General features: G+C 49.4%; 1 protein-coding gene across 3 annotated transcripts in view; it reads left to right on the forward strand.

Annotated features, from left to right (window-relative positions):
* The window catches only part of LOC108937784 (transmembrane protein 108-like), a 46,565-nt gene extending 23,669 nt beyond the window's left edge, over nucleotides 1-22,896 (forward strand). For all 3 annotated transcript variants that reach the window (XM_018757939.2, XM_018757940.2, XM_018757938.2), the window contains 4 exons: nucleotides 4,951-5,034; nucleotides 18,518-19,483; nucleotides 19,985-20,139; nucleotides 22,194-22,896. In XM_018757939.2, the coding sequence (XP_018613455.2) occupies nucleotides 4,995-5,034; nucleotides 18,518-19,483; nucleotides 19,985-20,139; nucleotides 22,194-22,310 (1,278 nt within the window). In that variant the 5' untranslated portion in view covers nucleotides 4,951-4,994 and the 3' untranslated portion in view covers nucleotides 22,311-22,896. The remainder of the gene's footprint in view (nucleotides 1-4,950; nucleotides 5,035-18,517; nucleotides 19,484-19,984; nucleotides 20,140-22,193) is intronic.
* Nucleotides 22,897-24,164: the final 1,268 nt, after the last annotated feature.

The raw sequence follows: 24,164 nt of genomic DNA on the forward strand, positions 1-24,164 counted from the left end.
GTGGCACACTTGGGTGTCAGCGCTGTAAGTCTGTACATCAGTCAGTTTGAGGTTTTAGGCCCCTCATCCAGTTAGCCATCTGTTAGCATATGGTGCAGCGTGTCATGCCAAGTCTGTCAATTAATCAGCAAAGCTTCTAATCCATTACGGTTGTCATGCTGTGAATTGATTCAGACTTTTATGCTTGTTTCTCATTCAGCTAGTGGAAGGCTGTGCCCTTTGAGCAGTCGAGCCCTGTCCTCATCATCGCTGTTATTCCAAATGTCAACTACTGCCCTCCGCTGCAGTCCGACACATGCCTGGAATTGAACACGGTGTCAAAGTTTCTCTCGGGTTTTCACAACGTTGCCAAGAGCCACCGAGTGTTTAGAGAGATGATCTTGTGTCTGTTAGAGAGAAGACAGCCACCCAGTTTCATCAACATTTATCAACCCATGATGGGGGTGCAGTGGGTTTGGCTGGGGCCTGCTCTCCGGTGGGTCTGAGGTTGGAGTCCCACTTGGGGTGCCTTGTGATGGATTGGCGTCCTGTCCTGCGTATGTCCTCCACCCCTCCAGCCTTACGCCCTGTGTTGCCGGATTAGGCTCCGGCTCCCTGTGCCCCCCTCATGGGGCCAGCAGTTTCAGATAGTGTGTGTGTGTGTGTGTGTGTGTGAGATCCTGACCATGAACCACTATGAGAACAAGCATCTCCTGAGTATTTGCGGTGATTCAGTGAATAGGCTGCAAGCAGTTTTTTTTCATTTCTGGAGTTGAGAATTTCTAATGTTTATTTTGATATTATGTTTTATTTATGTGGCAGAAGGAGAAGTACTGGTGCCTGACAGCTCCTGGGCTCTTGGTTTTGCTTGTTCTTGGGTTTACATGGGTTTCCGCTCCAGTTTCCTCCCGCTTCTAAAGACATATGTTTCAGGTGAATTGGTGACTCTAAATTAGTGTGAGTGACTGAATTGGCATGTGCCATTATTGCAATCCCTTCATGCATGTACCCTGCCCAATACCCTGTCCATATTGTGTGCTTCTGGGATAAGCTCTAGACCACTATGACCCTATAATAAAAGGTTGGTGGTTATAGGTGGATGGATTTTTTATTCATCACCATTCTGACATACTTTTGCACAAGGAATTTCATTGTGTTGCACTGCTTAGTGAACCAAAAAACAAGCATTAGTTTTACTGACTAGGTTCATCAGGCTCATGTGCACTGGTGTATAATCTAGCGTAAAATGCAGCTCGGCCTGCTTCACACAAACTTTTCCATGTGAGTAACTGCCAGAGGACTATTGTCAAACTAAGCTCTATATTTCGACTGAATGCCTTTTATCTCGATGCAGAAGAAGAGTCTTTGCCTGAGGAAAGGAGAAGTAATATAGAGAAGTCTTAATATTCTGATTTTCAACCTTTGGAAAGGGTCAGGTTCTAGTCCGGCTGGAGAATTTGTGTATACGTGGGTGTCTCTGTGTCTGCACTATATGTCCAAACGGTCCCAGAATTCCTACCCAAAGGCAGTTATTTGTGCAGGAAATGGAGGGTTCATGATTTGTTTAGCCTCTCTCCTTGAGGAGGGGTTAGCAGCATGCTGGGAACATAATTTACACATATAGGCCAAGTGAAGCCTTCACAGCCCCCCTGCTGGCCTACCATCCTGCAACGCCGCTATGCGATGTGGGGCAGCGGCGGTTCACGTCGGCCATCCCAAGAGCTCGGACAGGGAGCGTGCCAAAGCATGGCGTATGTGCAGGCGAGGATGACGTCTGCCATGTTCTCAATTCAGCAGCTGGGCAGATGTTCTTAGAGCTGCGACGGAGGAGCCGGAGCCAACGAGGGCTTATGGAAGGTCTAAATTGGGTTATCCTGACAGGCGGATCTGCAGGAATATAGAGCTTTGCAAAGACATTCGGATGCATCCTTAGCAGGGGCGTAGCTGCGTGGTGGCCATGGGTGGCCAGCGCCACCCCTGACTGAAGCTCGGCCACCCCCTTGGCCACCCGTGTTGTGCAAAGCACTCTGACCACACTGACAGGTGACTTTTTTCGCCGCTCAAACTTGTACGACGCACACAGTGTTCCGTGCGGCGCTATTAGGCTGAAGAGCTGTGAACCGCCCGCACGGAACAAACCTCTGTGTGTAGGAGGGAGGAGTAGAAGCGGGAAAATTAAATTTCGGGAGTGTTACTCCAGCCAAGTCCAGCGCAAAAAGATACGGTGATCGGGAGAGTAAAATCAGTGTTTTTTACCTACATTTCACTACCATTTCTTGAAATTTTGTTACAGTTGAGGTACTGCGATGTTTCATCATGACAAACAAATGTTAGCTTACCATAATATCGCACAACTTAGCTAATAGGCTAATGTTAGCTAAAGTTACTGCAGCTGCTAGCTAGCTAATTTTTAAAAATAATGTTACCACATAAACGTTACCACATCGTACGCTTACATTATTATGAGTTTGTCACTGTTTTTTCTAAGTAGCTATTCAATTTAATAATAATAAAAGTGCTTCGTGATAGGTTTGTTTGTCTAAACCGTAAGGCTTGTGGAGAAGCTCTACAGACACAACACATCAGACCAGAATCAGAGATGAGCAGAAACACTCATGCAGTCAGTCGTTGCCCACCATGTATGTAGGTTACATAAGTTGTATCTGCAAACATAAAAAAATCATTTCCAATACCCAACTTGCATCATTGTCATCTAAATATACAAATAATGTAGAATAAGGATTGTATCAAATGATATTATAATGTTTTTAGAGACATTTCTAAGTACTGTCACTAATTTCTTGTGTACATTTGTAATAAAGTCTGTAAAATTTATAGAATTTCTGTCTGTAGAATTTGCTTTTCGCACAGCATGTCACAGTCAGTTGTGATTTTTTTTTTTTCTCTCTTTTTTGGCCGCCCCAATGAAATCACTGGGTCTTACTTGGCCGCCCCTGAATAAAGGTTCTGGCTACACCCCTGATCCTTAGTATTTCTTCACAACATTTGTGACAGTGTTGCTGTTCGAGGACATATTATTATGTGACTAGAGATATCATATTTGCCCTTGTGACCAGCAGAGACTATTGTGATTGAAAGCAACCTCTAAAAACATTTTGGAGCTCCCCCATAAAAAGCTCATTAAGAACGTACGCATTGTCTGCTGTGCTTGGCAGCACTGTTTGTTGAGTTCTGGTCAATGAATTAGTCATAGAAAACAGCTGGAGAAGAACATCCTTGGCCTGCAGCTGGATACTTAGAACACTAGAGACTGTCCTCAGAGAGATGTTTTCCTACAGGCCATACACCATTCGCCGGCAGGCAAGACCCATGCTGCTTATCATCTGTTCTCAAGACCGTGAAACACACTGGTCCCTTTTTCTCACAACATCACATATCGATGGGTATGAGCTGTCTAAATAAATGGAGTCAACACATCCTTTTATCAAACACACGTATAAACATCAGTGCCTGATAATAGTTGGGTCACTCGAATGCCATTTCATGGGTGATCCCTCTTACTGGAAAGGTTGACTCCTCTTGGGAACCAAAATAAATTTCAGCCCTGGCCAAGGTACACCAGAACTAAATTCAACAACCTCTAGCACTTTCAGCTTCTTCTTCCCAATGTCGGAGGTATGGGAATGGTACTTGGCATCTCGGTGGATACCGATCGCAGCAGATCCTCCAAAACTCTGCATGCAGTCACACCATGGTGTGGTTGTAGTACTGTCCGAACGGGACCAAAGAGTAAACACACACCCACGTGTTTGTGAAAAGGCTGACTGGCACCTTCTGGGGGAGCAGCGACAGATTTATTTCACAAGTGAGTCATGGCTGACCTCGAGAGTGTCCAAATGGACCGGCCCGTTCCCTAGACGTGCCATTTAATTCTGCTGTCTGATGGTTTGTTCTCAAGTATTTTGGCAACGGGGCCTGTCAGCCTTGACAGGAATGAGCTAAATCTGGTCCAGGAAAGGGGGAATTGTTCTGAAGCAGAGAAGTGACAGCTGGCACAATGGTGAGAAACTGAGTGTTCTCTTGGGCTCTTTTTGCTTATTTTCCTAAAGAGGATATTTGAATATAATAAGCTGTTGCCAGAAATGGCAGGGGTCACATTGTGTCTCGGGGTCCATGGAGTGGACACCAGACCCTTGGTGATCATGAACCATTATACTGAGCTCTTGGCCTGCAGATGGTACCGCAGCATGTTCAATAGTGGAGGTATTTCACCTTCTCTGCTGCTCCGTGGAGAAGCTTGTTAATTTGGAACCGGGGCGTGAAGAGGCAGTATGAGCAGAGGCGCTCAGGCCTGATTGAACTGCCAGCTGATCCATTGACTCCTGGTTCGTTTCCCCACTGCTGGCCGGGACCAAATCCGCAGAGATTTCACATCACCCAGGCTCTCTTCATCCCAATATGTTTTGTGAACATTGGAGCTTTGCGCTTGTTAGCATTCAGCTGCTGCAGCCTTTCATTTTCCCGTTTATCTCATCTGTCTGCACTAATTGGCTCTGGGTTATTAATGTGTATACAGTGGAGGATTGGGGGTTTCCTTATTCAAATAGCTTGGCCATGAGCACAGGGGTTCCTGCAAAATACCCTATTAAAGTCATTAGTATGATGCGCATTAATCGTCTCTAAGGACTGCCCCACCCCCAACCTCATGTTAATAATGCACCCCCACCCCAAGAGATGTTTTTTCTTTGTTTTTTGTTTCTGTCGATCGCTCTGCCATGCCAGATGAATTTCTCTTTTAATGTGGTCCACGCAATTGTGTCCACGTCCAAGGCTGAGACTGTTACCTGTTGGGTGAGCCGGGTAAGAGTGAAGTGGGGGGTTTTTGATGCATTTGGAATGGTTTCGATCAAGATCTCTCGTCTTCTGTGCGCCTGAGCCAATGTGGGTTTACGCACTGTCAATGTGTTGCCAAGTTCTGACTGGACCCTGCATCTGTTCCCCAATCTCCAGATAGCCATGAGCACAGTGGGGGAGGATCTGGATCACATGATACCATGAAGAGAAGCCCGCGGGTCCTGTGCTGCCAGCTGCTGAGTAAGTCCTGGGAGCGGGAGGTGCATCCACCGATGGGAATGAGATGAAAGTTGTTCTGATCCAGTCGTCCTCTGGTTTTCGCTCCTTGCACTTGGGGACGTTAGCAATGCCTTGTATCGCGGTCACGTGAATCATTACTGTCTTTAAGGGCAGAGTTAAGTCTGTAAAGAGTAGGCTTTACGCATCTGACAATGAAAGCCCACACACATAGACCTACACACACACACTCAGGGCATGCAGCGTACCAACACTACACACACATGCTCGTAAATATAGACGCGTGCAGTTTCGCGAGAGTTTTGTCTCGGGCCCTAAATCCTAACGCAAGAGGAACAAGGTGGAATAGATGTGGGCACAAGCAGTGAACTGTGTTTGCTTTCCTCTTTGACGTTCTTTTACTCTCCATCTTGGCAGACCAGTCAGAAAGGATTTATAGACATATAAAGATGTCCACTACAGCATGAGTCACCAATAAAGATTCATACTTAACAGCTCTTATGACTCAGCAACTTCAGCAATGATTCCTGCTTTTTCTTCCCCGTCACGTGTGGTGATGAATGAATGTTATAAAACCCATATTTGATCGGTTCATTACCATTCCCCTGTCAACACGATGAGGGATTTAAGGCAGGTGTAGATCTTGCTTGGCGCTAACAAGTGCTATTTACTTACAACTTGGCTTGATGACTAGAAAGTGGAAAGGTGAGAGGACTAAAGGAAATGACTGTGCAAAATACAAAATTAAGGAAAAAAAAAGAATTCTTGTTTTATATTTGTATCCTGAGGGTTGTGTGTTTAAGGGTGGTGTGGTGGTGCAGTGGGCTTGACTGGGTCCCACTGGCTGGTGGGCCTGAGGCTCAAGTCCTGATTGGGGTGCCTTGTGATGGACTGGTGTCCTGTCCCGGGTGTGCCGCTCCCGCTCCAGCCTTGTGCCCTGTGTTGCTGGGTTAGGCTCTGGCTTGCCGTGACCCTCCTTGGGACAAGCGGTTTCAGACAGTGGGTTGTGTGTTTAAGTCCTCTGGGTAGTACTCTTTACCAAGGGAATTGAACTGATCTTCTCCAGCCTCTCTTCTTGATAAATTACTAGAAATGTGCCTGAAAGTGTTGACTAAGCAACAAAATAATAAAAAAAAAAAAAAACAACAAAAAAAAAATGAAATTCAAAAGATGAAGTTCTGAATGTTTTGTTGTGTGAACAGTCAGATGGACCCAGATTGAAGTCCACGTCTATCTTTGGACTTCCTGCCATATTTCACATCTCCCACAAATGCCTTTTGTGGCCTTCCATGCACTTAGAATCGCCCTCCTTTGCACATTTCTCACCATAGCCCCCCTGCAGACAAATCCATGAGTCATCGTTAATGGGGCTGAACCGTGAGTCAGTGCAGATTTCCAACTCACGGCCCGTCGCCATCATCTCCATTAAAAGGTGCTACGCTATTAAAAGTGGCTTCAAACCCTGGCTGATACTTAATAATACACGCTGCACAGTAAACAAATATATATAAATGTCTTTGGGGGGGGTGCAGTGGTGTGGTGGTGCAGCAGGCTTGGCCGGGTCCTGCACTCTGGTGGGTCTAGGGTTCAAGTTCTGCTTGGGGTGCCTTGATACGGACTGGTGTCCCATCCTGGTTGTGTCCCCTCGCCCTCCAGCCCTACACCCTGTGTTGCCATGTTAGGCTCCGGGTTGCCACGACCCCACTGGGACAAACGGTTTCAGCCAGTGTGTGTGTGTGTGTGTGTGTGTGTGTGTGTGTGTGTGTGTGTGTGTGTGTGTGTGTGTGTGTGTGTGTGTGTGTGTGTGTGTGTGTGAATGTCTTCATGTTTTCATTATTTCATGTTCTATCAAACACCTGGGGGTTTCTATTACGTAACGATTTCATCTGAGCCGGGTGGTGCCAAGCCCTTCGATCCAAAATGCTGAACGTGCAGCATGAAACCAAGTCCGACAAAAGCCCTCCCTCGTTCATCAAGGGTTCATTAATGCGGTCCATCCCTTAAACGATTACTAATGACTGACTAATTGCTAATGGGACCAGTGTGTATTTGTCAGGGTAATTGCACCCGGCCCAGTGCTGCTATGTGCACCAATGGATCTTGAGCAGTTTTTGGGGCACGGCAGTCCATCTTGAGAACTTTTGTGAGTCAGAACTCTTGGTAATGAAGTCTTAGCTGTGGACGAGGGAGTTCGCTCCGCTGCCAAAGTGTACCATATCCTCAGCGTTAATGATGTTGACGTTGATAATGACATGAACGTAGCACTGATATTAACACACCGCTGCAGTGCGGTAATAATGTTTTCGAGGGAGTACACATTATGGGTGATGCGGTCCTGCTTGTATGAAGAGAGTATACATGGTTTTTTCGTTGTTATTAAGATAAGTACAGTGTCTTAACAGAGGGAGCATTTGTATATAAGAAAAACAAAATAGGATTTTTTTTTAGCTTTGGAATGAAATATGAAAAGTTAATATTTTTTAGGGGGGCGTTGTGGCGCAGTGGGTTTGACCGGGTCCTGCTCTCTAGTAGGTCTGGGGCTCGAGTCCCACTTGGGGTGTCTTGCGATGGACTGGCGTCCCGTCCTGGGTGTGTCCCCTCCCCCTCTAGCCTTATGCCCTGAGTTGCCGGGTTAGGCTCCGGTTCCCTGCGACCCCGTATGGGACAAGCGGTTCAGAAAATGTGTGTTTGTTTGTGTAATATTTTTTTTAAGTTTGTATCATCCGCTTAATACAACACTTTGATAGCAGAAGCCCTGGGCTCTCTTGGTGAATGACAGTTTTTATAAGGGCTTTAGATAACTTTACATCCCCAGTGTTCACTTTAAACATATGAAAATATGTAAAAATATGTAAAAAAAAAAAAATCTTTTTTTGTGTCAACGCTGTGGTTTATGTCTTTTATATTGCTTGTATCCTACAATCGCTTCTGACAGCGGGGCGAAACTCTCCTCGCTCTTTTTATGCCTGTTTGTCTGCTTGTTTATATGTTAGTCGGTCCGTTTATTGATTTTTCCGTTACACAGTGGTGCCTGAGTGAGGAAATTGGTTTTGAACGTGGGGGGGGTAAAAGTGAGGTAAGGGAACAAGGTACTTTATCACATTCATTGTAACAAAAGAAAAGGGCTTTCACCTGTAAAAGATATATAAACAAGATAATTCTGCTTTCCACTGTGTAACAACTGGGACGTTTTTTAATAATTATCTTTCTGTAAGAACATCCATGTATTTGTACTCTCCTTCCTGTGGAAACATTCCTGGAGCCAACCTGCCATCGTTGTCACAAGGGACATTTTCTGTGGCTCCGCCTCGCCTTGGGGGGGTGGAGGGGATTTTCGTTTCCCTGGAAAGCCGATCCACTATTGGTTGGAACCGCAGCCCTCCTTTTGGACCTTCAGACCCGCGTCTAACACCCTGAAAACAGGAAGCTGTTATCCCATGTGTTACGGATGTGCCGACCGCTTATCTCTGAGCGCACAAGTGTTGCTCCGACACGTTCCTGGGCAGGATGTGCACCGTCTTCCTCAGGGCACCCCAGTCGGGGTTGGGTGAGGGATCTGGGGGTGGCGTCAAAGATGTGTGTTCGGCTGCCCCCTTGCAGACCACAGAAAAACAGCAGTACTGCGCAGCTAGGGTAGTTCTTTTGGGCTGCTGGGGTATTTCGTGACTGGCAGATGGGTTCACCAGGGCAGTGATGGGCATTCATCACATTACATGTATTTATTTAGCAGATGCTTTTCTCCAAAGTGAATTCCAAAGAACTGTATGTAGTGTTACCAGGCCACACACCTTATTCACCGTGGTGACTTACACTGCTGGATACACTGCTTACACTGGGTCACTCATCCATACATCAGTGGAACACACACACACACACACACTCTCACTCACTCACTCTCTCTCTCTGTCACTCACACACTATGGGGGAACTTGAACAGCATGTCTTTGGACTGTGGGAGGAAACCAGAGCACCCAGATGAAACCCACGCAGACACGGGGAGAACATGCAAACTCCACACAGTTTCAGCAAAGCATTCAGCAAAGTCTTCGGTCTGTGGGATGGTCAACAGCGACAACACCTAGAATCGGAATGTGATTTATTTGGACAAGCATGCACACACATGCAGGGAATTTGGCTTCGGTTCCCAGCAACTCATAGTGTAGAGTAGACAAAATAACATAGATATACACACATATAAACATACATACATGCATACACATGAGTAGAAAGATGCATTGACACTGGAAAATAAGAGAAAATAATGAGGGATGGAATAAATGATGAAGGAGGGAATAAGTAAGAGGGAGAAAGTATCGCACAGACTAACAAACAATAAGCTGTTCATGGTATAGAATTAACGTTCGTGGCTTGGACCATTAGAAGCACCTCACTTGGGATTTGAACCCTCCAGTCTTCCTTTGCATTCAAATTTGATTTCATCCTGCCATGTGAAACTAAGCTGGACATGATGTGAGCAATGTGACCCAAAACGAGATGTCTCACCATTTGAGGAGCACCAAGGCTTCCCAGAAGACAGAGCCCTACTGAGTTTCACATACTCCAAGGAAAAATCTAACTAAGGAGCCAAGTTAATTGATCTGATTAATCAGATGTAAATGGATTGCTTGGAGCAGCTTATAGACTCATTGTGCTGGAGCCTCTTCCCCGAATCAAGCTGATTGTTAACTAGCTTGCAAATATGAATTAGCGATTCAAAGATATGCCTTAGCATCGCAATGCCGGAGCCCGAGTCATTAATGTTTGCGGAGTGAAATGATGAGGGGCTGGGCCGGGAGGGTTGAAATCCCATTAAAATTCTGACTGATGCTATGGATATTGTAAGACGAGGGGCCGGCGCTGCAGAATTAGCGCTCGGAGGCGTATACACAGCTGCCAGCAGCGTGAGCGAGAGCCAGTGCCATGGGGGGGATGGGGGATGGGGGAAGGGGGAGGAATTTCCCAATCCTGGACTCAGCTTTGATACCTGTGAATGAGAAAATTAGTTTTTTTTTGCTGTAATAAAGAGCACTCTTGTATTTTAATTGGTCTGTTTCTGAACTACGGCGGGTTTGGCTGGGGCCTGCATTCTGGTGGGTCTGCGGTTCGAGTCGTGCCTGGGGTGCCTTGTGATGGACTGGTGTCCCATCCGGGGTGTGTCCCTTCCCCCCTCCAGCCTTGCGCCCTGTGTTGCTGGGTTAGGCTCCGGTTTGCCATGACGCTGCTTGGGATGAGTGGTTTCAGACTGTGTGTGTGTGTGTGTGTGTTTTGGAGCTGGATGCATTACAAACACTGAGAAGGACAGGTTATAAAGACCCAGCATTTCACCTGACTCATGGCACAGCGCAATGTGTCCAGTTAGAGGAGTTCCACATTCGATCGATTATCCGCGTGCATAATTGATCCATGCCGGCTCCTCCTGTGTGATCAGCGCCAGCTGTAGTGGCGTGAGCCTTGTCTCACAACACACTGCACATTTGACGCTGCATTCTGCGATTCCATAATGGAAATCATTCTACGGGTCTAGACAGAAATTAACTGGGTGAGAGATTTCTGAAATATCTCTGCAATATTAATGCGGGATGGGTGCGACGAGAGGACGCACGTGGAGCGGGGCAGTATCAGTTCAGCGGAAACGGTAAACCTTATACGATCGCACGTCTTTGAAAAATGGTCTCAGCAGGGCCGAGCGTTGAAGGCTTATGGCATATTCTGAGCAACTTTAATTATGGCATTAGTGAAATGTGTTAATCTGAAAAAAAGCTTAACTCTGCTTGGGAAATAAATTGTGGCCGTGATTCTGTGGTAATTTTGCAGTAATTACTTGCCTCCCCGAAGCCGGTTCCCTTCATCTGGGAGCTGTCCGGACAGCGTGAGATGAGGAGATGAGTCTGCGCCGGTGCGGCCGTGCGCTGTGCGTGATGTCCAGCCCTTTGGAGGCACAGCCGGCCACAGGCAGCCTTGTTTGAGTCACATTTCCAGCCTCTCCAAGAATCACTGATCGGGTGTCACGGGTACGACAGTAGCGTCGGCTCTTCTTCTCCGGCGTCCGTCGGGCCTGTCTGAAAAGCAAATGTTTCTACCGAGTCAGAAATCTGCCATGTGGACCACAGTCAACATCCTTCATCTTGCCCTCCTTGGGGTGTGCGTGTCTGGCCCGAATATCGTAAGAACGCGGCTTAGAATTAACTTAGTTCTGCCAGAGAGCGGCGACGAAATCTCACCGCTTGGTTGCTACACTCATCCAGGACTGCAGATTGTTGCCCGTTTCTATAGCTTTATATTTTACTGGAGCTGTTCAGTTCAGTTCAGTCCAGGGGGGGTGTTGTGACACAGTGGGTTTGGCTGGGTTCTGCTCTCCGGTGGATCTGAGGTTCGAATCCCACTTGGGGTGCCTTGTGATGGACCGGCGTCCCCGTCCTGGGTGTGTCCCCTCCCCCTCCAGCCTTGCGCCCTGCGTTGCCGGGTTAGGCTTCGGTTTGCCGCGATCCCGCTTGGGACGAGCGGTTTCAGACAGTATGTGTGTATTCAGTCCAGTTCCGGCAGGACAACAGGTCCGTTTCCTTAGGTACTGTGCTCTCTGCTTTGTTGGCTCAGCCCGGTGCTGAGCAGCACTTGGACACCTTGGTCACACCAGCAGGCTGACTCAGCACTGGCAGAGAGCCTCTCCAGTTTTCTTGCTCCATCACCGTTAGCGAAGCAGCCGGAGGTTTGAATCCCACCTCCGGCTGTAGTACCCTTGAGCAAGGTACTTACCCTAAACTGCTCCAATGAAATTACCCAGCTGTACAAACGGGTAAATAAATTAAGTAGCACGACATTGTACGTCACTTAGAAGAAAAACATCAGCTAAATGAATAAATGTGAATGGTCCAGCATCGCGTTGAAGCGCTGCACTATGGGGCTGATTTCCAAGAGCTCCGCATCAGGTGAGTTGCGCTGTTACCGGAAAAGCTTGCGGACTATTTATACGGACCTTGCGTTTCCCTTCGGAGAGGAAGTCTCGCCGTGGCTCGGGATGTGACGGAGATCTATGGGTTCAGAAGAGGTTAATGACGTTGGTTCGACCGCTGGCTGGTCCATGTGTGGTCCCTCGTTCCCCTCCTCCCACATCCGCACCGGTGTTGCCGTCCTTCAGTCTCCGTACTCCTTTGCTTTTTCCCCTCCTGCTGACTCTCCCCAGCCCTCACCTCCATCTCAAACCTCACCTTTCATCAGCCTGCCCAACCCGCACTGTATCTTACGCTCCACGTATTCCCCCTGCGCTCCCCACCCCCTTCTTCTACAGTCCCTTGCATAGAGCCCAGTAATGGATGCAAATAAACTCACTCCTCCTTGTGCCCCTTTCCCCGCTCTCCAGTTCCTCCGCCAATTTCCTGTGATTAAATATCCTTCTGTTCCAACACCCGCCTCCCCTGCCCCCTCGCCTGTTATCCGTGCCACATCGTACCGTCAAACATCGCTGCCCTCGCCGTTGAACGGGAGCGTCACACCCATAACGTGCATGTGGATTAACAATACAGTGGGGCAGCTGGTAATGTAATGGTTAGAGCTGCAGCCTTAGGACCCAAGGGTTGCAGGTTTGAATCTCACTTGCTGCTATCGTACCCTTGAGCAAAGTACATACCTTAAGTTGCTCCAGAAGAATTACCCAGGTATTTCGATGGGAAAATAACCACAAGTAGCTTAACATTGTTTGTTGCTTTGGGAGAAAAGATGGGTGAATGTGAATCCAACCGCAGCTTGACCTTCTTTCATTTAGCTGATGCTTTTCTCCAAAGTGACTTATAGTGTTAAGGTTACAATTATTTACCCATTTATACAGCTGGGTAATTTTACTGGAGCAGTACAGGGTAAGTACCTTACTTAAGGGTACTACAGTCAGAGGTGGGGATCAAACCTGTGAACTTCACCTGCGAAGGCAATAGCCCCAACCACTATACTACCAGGTGTCTTTTTCTTCCTCTTCTTCCTCCTCCATCTATCTCTCTTCTTTTTTGGGGTCAGATCTCACGACTGCTACACGCTGATAAGTCAAACAAAAAGAGTAAATTGTGTTTCCCCCGAGCAAAGACTGAGACTTGAAGCTGCCTGTTGATTCTGCGTGGTGCCGCATCGTGGAGCGCTCGCGTGCGTTTCATCTCATCACCAGTAGGAGTGCTCTCGAGTCATCCTTTACGGCACCTGCTCTCGCTGCATCCTCACATCACGGGCACCCTGGTTGCCAACCGTATGCCAGCGTTATATATCTGCCAAAACGTTTATACATCCTCCGTGGTCGTGCTATCCTGCTTTCTTCTCTTGGCAGAGTTAGGCGTGTTTGCCGTCACTGTGCCGCACGCTTGTGTGCCGTGGCCCCTATTACGCTGCCCGCTTGCAAGCTGCTCACCATAATGATGCGGCGCTTTGTTATGCAGGCCAGGAGGAGAAACAGCTCTTAAAACTGCAGGGAGGACCCTGCGAGCAGCCGGCTTGTTGCTCTTTAGAGGCTTATTAGCGATGAATTTGGACTGAAAGGTGTGGTGCGTCGCGGTGCACTTGGATCATAATGTCTGGTTAGCGGAGAACCCCGCTTGGCTTGTCCTTATCGATAGAGGGGGTTTGATGCAAGTAAGGGCAGTATGACCGTGCTGACTGCTGTGGACAGGGGCAACAAACAAACCCACAAGACCGCTCCCTAGGAGCACGATGCGCTGCGGCTCACTCTCCGGTTCGGAAATTGTGGGTATAGTCGGAAGCGCACGGGGGTTGAAAGGGTACGCTTTTCCTGCCTCCCCCCAGGTAGTGGGGTGAGTGCCGATAGGCCCCCCGATTGAGGTGATGTCTGTCATTCCCACGGGGCCCAACAAGAGGAACATGTGTGGGTCAAAGCCTTAATAGGAAAACCAAAGCACAGCTTGTGCCGGAGCGACGAAATCCCTGCTGTGTGGAATGGAAATAGAGAGAGTGAAGGAGTGGAAGACATGGGGGGAGATCAATAGTTTCATAAGTCACACGAATGGGAAGGGAAACGGTGAATGCCCTGTGTACTAGTAACTAGTAGTAAGATTTATTAACTCACGCTTTGCCAATGGAACTTGGAAGCTGAAGCATTTAGCAGGGTCATTTTTTATGCTCTTCAGGGTATGTACCTTGTTCAAGGGTACTGCAGCGGGAGTGGGGGGTTTGAACCTGGATCCTGCAACTGGAACGTGACGTCTGTAACCATCCCGCTTGCTATAAGCCTCAGGCCGCTCTTCAGATGTCTCCTGTCCATCTTCGTGAAGAGCTGTGGCTCGCCGCCTCGGTCCGCCAATGGGTCAATTGTCCACTAAAGACTTTGGAAGCAGACCGGGCTGAGAAATTGCTGGTTGTCCCGTGCACTGAAATCATTTTAGCGAGGAGACACCGCACGTGTGAATGCGTGTAGACGTGCGGACCCTCCGAGGTCGGGGCTCGTAGGGAAACGGTATTGGGTGAAGGTCTCGCATCTTCACCGTGAGCCTCACGCGCCGTGGTTCAGGATCCCACCCCGGGATCCCACCGGTGTCGGCCGTGAGCTTCGTCGAGATCGTCTCCGGCTGCCCGCCATTCCGACACGCGCGAAACCGTCCCCAGCGGACACGACATCCGGCGACTGGCGAGAGCGCATTCCCTGCTCAGCTGCCCTCGGCACGCGGATGGGGGCAGCGGCGCTGAACCCCAGCCCAACAACAAAACTGCCCCACGAAAACCACGGTAGGAGTTTACTGTTCCCAGACACGGTGAAACTTAATTATCTCCGCTGGGAGGCATGTGTTGAGAGAAAGAAGAGGTTTTGATGACAGAAAGAAACATACATGTATTCGTGTAAATGAGATCTTTGATAAAAGCCGCAAGCGTAAGCGATGCCCCCCGACGGATTCCGGGAATCATGTTTACGGCCGTCGATTGTTTCCGGAAGATTTAACACGGGACGCTCAGCTCCGGACGGGTCGGAGAGGCAGACGCGCGGCTCGGTGAATGTCTGGGAAAGCGTCGCCAGGGTCGTCTCCACGAGAAGAAAAGACAGAAAAGGCTGCGGATATTAATGACCTCACTTTGTTGTCTGGCTCTGCGTCTCATGTTTAATTCACAGGCCTCGCAGCGCCGGGTTTTAATACGCCCGCCTCTGCTGGCACTTCCTGCTGGTTTGGGCAGGCGGGACGCGGGGCCCGTCGGGGGGCCGGGGTGGGAATTAAGGAAGGATGGCACTGCAGACCCCATACCTCCATGTCTATTGTTCCAGGCCAAACAACATATTGCGGATAATCACGGCGCCTGCAGACAGCAGAATGTTGGAAAACAAAATGTGTGTGTGGGGGGGGGGCATAATGTGTCCGGGGGTCTGGGGAGCCCGACGCTGTGGAAGCGCAAATGTTTTTGTCGGGAGGTTGAAGGACCGTGGGCTTTGTATCCTGGACGGCTCTCTGTTCGTTCGACCCCCGATAAGCTGGATTCAATCTGTGCTTTACGGTTAAGGCACTTTTGCGTTTTTGACGTTGGTGTCGGAGATCTCGTATCAGAGTGCGGGCGGTTGGAATACGGAAAGATGACGGGCAAACCCAGAGCAAATATGGAAGTTGAAACGCTCAGTGCCCTGTGTTCCAACAACATTCGTGTAGTGCTTCTTGCCACCGGGAAGCATCTTGTCCGCGTGCGGTCCATTCGGATGTTACTGCGGATTCAGGTCCACAGGTGAGGTCATAATGAGATTTTTTTTCTTTTCAATTAAAAATTTCTGACACTTCCGCAAGTTTTTATTTCTTTATTTCTTTTTTGAGAAAACCACCAAGAAGCGCTGCTTTTTGCAGACTGCTGGGAGCAGTGTTCGGTCGGCTCCGCGCGGGGCCGAGTCACAGCACTTGGCTGAGGGTACGGAGGTGCGCGTGGAGCAGGCATCGTGTAAACAGCCGTCGGAGTGTGCACGAAAGTGTTAGACGCTCCGGAAATTTCCCAGGAAACAGTTTGAGCTCGGTTTGATGTTTGTCAGCCAGTGACGGTGTGCTCCTCCCGAAAATCATGCCCTCCCCATTGATTGGGAGGAAGCTCTTCTGCCCCCCTCCCCACCTCTCCACCTCCTCTTTGTCCCCTTCCTCCCCATCTGTGTCTCTGTTTATCTGCATCCATCCCTCACCGATTCAAAGCAAACAGTTTCTGCTGTCATGGCAACACAAAGCAGCGCACGGGGTGGGGGGGTGGGGGGGACAATGGATGCAACACCTGAGTCGCAGAAGCGCCGAGTCAGTGGATGAGCGTGTCTGTGCGCACACACCAGTCATCCGCGCCGCGCAGCGAGGAGTGGAATCTGTCAGAGCCTCCGCAGCGCTCGAGGTTGGAATGTATTCATGAACGGAGCCGCTGCGGAAGGGAAAGGTTACGATGACTCTCATACATTGCGATGACTCTCTCTCTCGCTTTCTCACACACACACACGTTGACGAAGAAGAAAGGATTCCTTCGCGGCTTCATGGGCCTACACGGGTGCGATGAATCGGCGGCATTTCTTTTTCACCGGGATTCTGCCCTAACATTAATTTACTCTGTTCTCACTCTGCTCCCTGATCTTTTCAGACAAGCGGACGCGCTGTTTAACCTGCAGATGAACAGGTGCTTTTTTTTCCGCAACAGCCCCATAATCAGCAGCTTCCCCCAGCGAATGCTAATGCGCGCCACCCAATTTCCGCTCTGCCTACGTGCTCACCTGGGCGCGAGCGGCTCTCGGCTGAGCGCCGACACATAATGCACGGAGACGTGTGCGCATTAGTGCCACTTAATCGTGTTGATATCCAGGTGCCGGGTGCGGGGGGTGGGGGGTATCGCCGGAAGAGAATTAATTAATGTAGCCGTCGCACTGTCTCAGCTGCCGTCATCCTCAGAGCATTTTTCTGGCATGTGGAGGATCCTCGGCCGCAGAGCGGAGCGCTCGTCCCGTCGGCCTTCCTCCATTGTTAGAAGCGGCCCGCTGCCTTCGGTCCCGTGACGTGACGCATCGGCCATTGTGTGATGGCCACGAGTCTTTCCGCCACGAATAACGTGCAGCTGTATTTTCGGAAGTCGACGCTTGAGGTCATCACCAGTTCCTAGAGCAGCTTCGGACGGATCTGCTGCGCGATCAGAAAAACATCCTGTTCCGTTAATTCAACCGGGCGTCGCGGCACAACGGGATCATACATGAATAATCTAATCAAGCCTAACCTCTGTGTCTTACTTGGATATTATACTCCTTATTTCAGATACTGGGTTGCTTTAGACTGACCCACTCTAGACCCAGTCTGGGAAGCGAGCTGGTAGAGTAGTGGTTCATGCTGCTGCCTTTGGACTGAAAGGTTGCAGGTTTAATCCCTACTTCTGGCTGTAGTACCTCTGAGTAAGGTATTTACCCTAAATTGCTCCAGTAAAAAGTTACCCACCCATATAAATGGCTGAATAACTGTAAGTAGCTGGACATTGAAAGTTGCTTTGGAGAAAAGTGTCATCTAAACAAAGTAATGTGGCACAGCCAGTAGTGCTGTTGTCTCACAGTGCCTGGACGGTGCGAGAGGACGTGGGTTCGATCCCTGCTCAGACTGTATGGAGTTTGCGTGTTCTCCCCATGTCTGCATGGGTTTCCTCTGGGTGCTCTGGTTTCCTCCCACACTCCAAAGACATGCTGTTCAGGTTCACCCATAGTGTGTGAGTGATAGAGAGAGAGAGAGAGAGAGAGTGTGTGTGTGTGTTCCACTGATGTATGGATGAGTGACCTATTGTAAGTAGTGTATCTAGCAGTGTAAGTTACCATGGTGATTAAGGTGTGTGGGCTGGTAACACTGCGTAGAGTTCACTGGAAGTCGCTTTAGAGAGAAGTGTCTGATTGAATAAATAAATGTAATGAGCCAAAGATATGTATATATTATTTGAATTAAAATCTGATTAACTTTATCTGTAAGAAAAGTTGAGGAAACCCGAACGCGGCTGTATTTACTGACTAATTAAGATGCTTTCCCCTATAATCACAGTACAGAAAGTATACCTTATTCAGCAGAGGATACAACACTTGATATTCATGGGGGATAACTGAGAATTTGCCCAAATGGAGTGCGCAATAGAATAGTACCAGTGAAGCACGCTATCGAGTCAGTCTGTGGTTTTTGTAGACGGAATGACAGACAAGGCCCTAATGTGGCGATAAAAAAAGCGAAATATTCTGTTGAGTCTGATAGTTTCGTCTCCCTCGGGTTACATGGAACAGCGACGCAACAGCAGAATTAAGTAGAAGACGTAGACAGAGCCCTTATTTACATACCGTACTGTAATTGTCACAGGTCTCCTGCTATTTAGGGAGCGGATTTATTTCAGCCATTGTTTGACTTAATGTGCTTCATTTCATCAGTTCAAATACTGCCAAAGGCCCAATGAGCGTGGGTGGACTGATCCACGGCCTTATGGCTGAAGCAGAGCTGATTCTTTTCTCCATGTGATGTTTCCTCTGTCCTCCCCATCTTGTCTACAGGTGTTCTAGCAATCCTGGCTGTGCCAGCCAGACTGGGAACCTGTGCGCAAGAGCCGCTGCCCAGCCCCGGGCCTTCGGATCCTGCAGAGAGTCCCGCCTTCCCCATGGAACCCCCAGCCTGGCCGAGGAAATCCAGCCAAGGGGGGATCGGCGAGAGAGGCCCCCTCGTAGGTGGCGTCCAGCCCACAACAGCTTTCCGCTCCCTGGGAGCGACACCACCTGTCAGCGCTAATGCTCTGGGGGAGGCGCCGTCTCCGTCTGCAAGGGGCGCCCCTACGCCCGGCCCGCGAACCCAAGGAGAGGGGATCTCGGGGTACATGCATGCTGGCCATGCAGCGGTGACAAAGGACGCGAAACTGTCGCCACCCTCTTCCCCTTCCGCTTCCGGAGGCCCCGCCCACACGACGCCCCAGCTAGCCTTGCCGAGCGCCATCGCCCTGCGCGATGCGGACCCCTCCCCCTGGCCGGACGAGGCCCAGAGACCCGCATCCTCGCTGTCCCCTCGAAACCTCCAGGAAATGCCTCCCTTGGCCTTTGCAGCGCCTTCCCCTGCGTTCGCCGTCCCTGGAAACACTGCGACGGGAAATGACGTCACGACGCGCGGCGCTACAGATGTGTCTCCCAGCGATGGCACAGACTCTGCTGGTTCACCGGGCAACGGCACCCATCCCCCACCCCACCCGGGCAACGACACCGATGGGTCGTCCAGCCCCAACGGCACCGAACCCCGCTCCCGAGGGGACGAACCCCTGCCGTGGGGTGGTTCCGGCACCACCGCGCCCCCCTCCGTCGCCACCGGCAATTTCTTCAACAGACTGGTCCCGGCCACCATGCCCGGGCCCCGGGGGCCAGGAAACCCCACGGGTCCGGACCACAGCGCGGCGCAGGCCCAGACCACAGTGTGCCTGGGCATGGTGGACTTGGTGTGGGTCGTGCTGGCCATCAGCGTGCCCGTCTCCTCCTGCTGTAAGTAAACCACCGTCAAACTGCACTGGAAATGCACTTATGCTCAATTGCCTCGGTAAATATCCGCCTTTATAGGCGCTTCACTTGAACCACGGAAAGATGTAGGAGCCACTCGAGCGTCTAATAATATAATAGAGACAAGGTCTCTTCTTAGAGCAGAATATGGAAGTCACGGGTCTGAAGAAATGTCCGCTTTCATTACTTTAGAACCATCTAATGTGTTTTAGACCTGTGTTTGGAACCACCTTTAATTGTCTTTTTGCACAAGACAGGGTGATTTATCTCCTCGGAGGAGCAAGGAGAATGTTAAGGCCCTCTAACCCGCTTGCTCAGTTTAGCCACAGCAGCACCGCACGTGGCATTAAATTTAGGAGGCCGTTAGAGCTGAGTTTCACCCACTGGTCTGAGTGTCCCGGTCTGGGAGACAAACCCGCTCTCCGTCCCCTGTTCGACCCTGCCGGTCTCTTCCCGATCCTCCCTTCATCCCTCCCCCGTCCACAGCCGTGCTCCTGACCGTGTTCTGCATGAGGTGCAAGAAGAGGGCCTCCAGCCAGGAGAACAACCTGAGCTACTGGAACGACACCATCACCATGGACTACTTCAACAGGCATGCCGTGGAGCTGCCGCGGGAGGTCCAGCCCCTGGAGACCACCCAGGTAAGTGCGCACAAGACATATGGACCGGGACCACGGGACAGCTGCCCTTGTGGTCGAACCAGGGCTGTCGCCGGTGGGGTGAACGGTGCAGATGATTCCAGGGGAATGCCTAAATCTAGAGAGGGCCTACAGAAATTCCTGTAGTAATTAATTTATTTTACCTAAAAAGGGGTGGGAGGGGGAGGCAGAGCGTTTTTTTTTTTTTTTTTTTTAGGAGGCCCAGAATTCCTAGCTATGCCTCCATGTCCGGTTAGGGAGCATTTCTGTCCCTGACCTGTGACTGGCAACTTTGGGAAAGAAGTCCAGCAAGGAAAATTAAAGAGCGGTGAACCTTCAACAGTTTCAGACATGCAGTTTGAGGATGGCTGGGGCTGCGGCGATCAAGCCCTCCTGTATCTTCTGCACCCTGTTGTTATAGGTGGTACAGTGGCACAGCGAGTGGCACTGCTGTCTCACAGTTCCTGGGTGGTGTGATAGGATGTGGGTTCAATCCCCACTCAGTCTCTGTGGAGTTTGTGTGTTCTCTCAGTGTCTGGGTGCTCTGGTTTCCTCCCACAATTCAAAGACATGCTGTTCAGGTTTGCCCATTGTCTGTGTGTGTGTGTGTGTGTGTGTGTGTGTGTGTGTGTGTGTGTGTGTGTGTTCCACTGATGTATGGATGACTGACCCAGTGTAAGTAGTGTATGTAGCACTGTAAGTCACTGCGGTGAATAAGGTGTGTGGGCTCATAACACTACATAGAGTTCATTGGAAGTTGCTTTGGAGAAAAGCATTAGCTAAATAAATACATGTAATAACCAGCTGCCCCCAAGAAAAGTGTTCCCTCCAGTTATTTGAGCACTCATCTGCCAGCAGTTAGATTTCATATGGATTCTGGCCGCTTGTGACACGTGCTGCTGAAACAACCTCAGCACAATGTTTCTTTTCCAGCAAACACAGCCTTCATAGCTGTTTGTCTGACCAACAAGCCAAATGGCACACTGATTGACTACCTGCGCTTGCCGGAACCTTCCGTTCAAAAAAGGGAGATCTGCAATAGCCTGTATTTCCCCCTGCTGGTCAGATGTTGCTACTGCAATTCAGACCTGGGAGCCTCTGTTACATGACAGTACAGTACTTACTTGCTTCTTCACTTTACCACATCACACTCTACTATAGCATGTTGGCCCCTTACATTTAGCTGACACTTTTCTCCAAAGCAACTGACACCATTAAGCTACCTGCAATTATTTACCCATTTATACAGGTGGATAATTTCACAGGAACAGTTTAAGGTCAGTGCATTGCTCAAAGGTACTACAGTAGCAAGGGGGATTTGAACCTGCAACCTTCTGCTCAAAAGGCAGTAGTGCCAACCAGTACGCTACCGGTTGCCCCGGCTGCAATCCCTCCGTTCACACTTATTTGACCCTTGTTTTTACACTCTTTGTCAGTTCATTCCTCATAATGTTGTCATGTCTTCTTTACTGTCTCCCCAACCCCGCCCCACCTCACTGGCTCAGAGGAAGGACGATGACGAGGGAGACACATGTTTGGGGTGCTCGTGGTGATGCAGGTGCCCGTCCCACTATGGTGACATAGCAGGCACCAGTTCTCCCATGTCTGTTTAAGGTCACCCCGTCGCCATAGCTGTGGCTGTTTAGGGTTTTTTGCTGTGCTTAGAGGGTCAGAGGTAGAGAGTTGTAGCCTCAGTATTACTAGTGTATTACTAGTACCTGTGTTACGTCTTCGTGCACCTGTGTTGTACTGGTGTCCCGTCCAGGGTGTACCTGCCTGGACTTAATGGGATAGGCTCCAGATCACCGTGACCCTGCTCAGGACAAGTTGTTATTCACATTGGATGGATGGATGAGTTGTAAAGGTTCACTCATAATACCATACGGTCGACACGTAACCCTCACATGCAGCCCTACAATATGTGTAAGAGTGCAGGTGGATTTGGCAGGGAGATCATCCTTCAGGGGACGGGACCCCAGGAGTGAGGACCCTGCAGCGTGGCATGGAGGCACTTTGGGAGGTGGTTCACTGAGGGCTCCTGTTCAATGTACTTCCAGGAGCAGGGCGCCAGTTTGCCCCCCAATGGAGACTACACCGACAACGGCATGGTGCTGATCAACCCATTCTGCCAGGAGACACTCTTCGTCACCCGTGCCAAGGCGCCCAAGGAGTAGCGCGACATCATCGAAAGGAAACCGAAAAAGCCCGATTCCATGGCCTTTCCCCCCCACCCCCCGAAGGTCGTCAGCCTTTATTTTGCATATGTGGTGAACTGTCCGAAGTATTTGCTTTATATTATATTACAGAACAGTACACATATAAATAGGGAATGAAATGCTAATAAACAGAGGCTATTTACTATAAGGGTGCGCTGGTGTATTTTTCTGATGTACATTTTCTATGACAGCTTAATTGTGATAAAGGTTTTTATGTCTTTTTTAGAAGTACCTTTGGTTTCAGTTTTGTTACGACGGTGAGGTGGTGCGTTAACGTCTGTGGCCGCTTGATACCTACTGTAGGGAGATAATAAGATGTAAACATTGTAATTATGTAACCCAAGACACTTATTAAATGAAAAGCCTGTTGAACTTGAAATCCACTTGAATACTTGAGGGGATGCTGAGTGGAGGGAGCAGCCGATGAGCTCCACGTTCAGTTGCTCGAGACGCAAGGGTCCTGCTTGAAGGGCCGGCTGTTGGAGGGTTGCAGTCCAGGGGTCTGACGCTGGGGTTGATGTTGGGGCTAACGTTGGGGCTGACGTTGGGGCTGACGTTAGGGTTGACGTTGGGGCTGACGTTGGGGCTGACGTTGGGGCTGACGTTGGGGCTGACATTGGGGCTGACGTTGGGGTTGACGTTGAGCTTCTCATTAGTGTGTGCTGGTGCCAGAGATGAGAGGTGTTCAGGAGATCTGTCACTGCAGGGGTTTGCATAGACTGGACGCTGGGGGAAGGGTTTTGGGAGGGAGCTCCCCGAGAATGTCACCAGCCAGAACCGTACCACGGGGTCCACTGTGAGGTGTCGTACCCTCGGTAAAACCGTTTTAAAAATAAGTCTTAAAAGTGTGGTTCTTAATGTGCTGGTGTGTGCTTCGTGGTATGTCTCCTGCTTACACTGTGTGTGTGTGTGTGTGTGTGTGTGTGTGTGTGTACAAGAGTTTGTTGCTAGCAGGTCTCTCGTTGGAAAAGATGTGTTTGCGCGTGCGTGTGCGTGTGTGTGTGAATGTCTGTGTGACTTTGGTATAGTGCCCATGCAGGTTTTTGGCTGAATTTAGGAGTCCTGCAGGTAAAGGCAGATGGTAACTTTTACTGCTAACTGAAGGCCGGCCTGGATTAGCCTCAACCTGCTCTGTCCTGTAAGAAACTGAGACCAAAAAGAGCAAATTGTGCTTCTACTGCACTGCACTGCTTCTGAAAGCAACATGAATGCCGACTGCGCTCGTGGAGAGGCAGCTGAGATGACCAATAAAAAGCACTGAGCATATTTTCATATTCAAAGACTAAAGAGAGCGCACACGGAGATGGCCCGGGAAAGCCGACTGGCGCCGTTCGGCGGAGGGCACGGCTATCGACGGTAGAATCTGATCACCGAGGCTCCCCGTGCCCTGAAGCCAAGGCTGTATCGTGAAGAAAAAAAAAATACTGTAATAAAAGACGAAAAATAACATGTTGTTAGTTTTTCTGCCAGCTGGTCTTTCATGTATAACGTTATTTTTAACTTTAATTAGTTTTGTATCAGTTATCCATCACGTTCTGTTCATCTGGGAACCAAGTGGCTTTGTGTGAGAATAACTGTGCCCGAAAGGTTTTTCTGATGGTGTTGATAGGATAGGGAGATGCCAGACGTTTTTTTTTTTTTTTTTTTTTTTGTCTTTGGGGTTAACCTTGTATCCAACAGCAAGCCTTTCTTTTGTATTGTAGCGTATACACTGTGCTTTTTCACTGCCAAGCAATAAAAGAGAAAAGATTCAGAAATACTGAGTGATTTCATTCATTTCGAGCTGTCACACAGAACGTCGTTCTATTCAGG

This window comes from Scleropages formosus, chromosome 7, assembly GCF_900964775.1.
Source record: "Scleropages formosus chromosome 7, fSclFor1.1, whole genome shotgun sequence".
Classification (NCBI taxonomy): Eukaryota; Metazoa; Chordata; class Actinopteri; order Osteoglossiformes; family Osteoglossidae; genus Scleropages; species Scleropages formosus.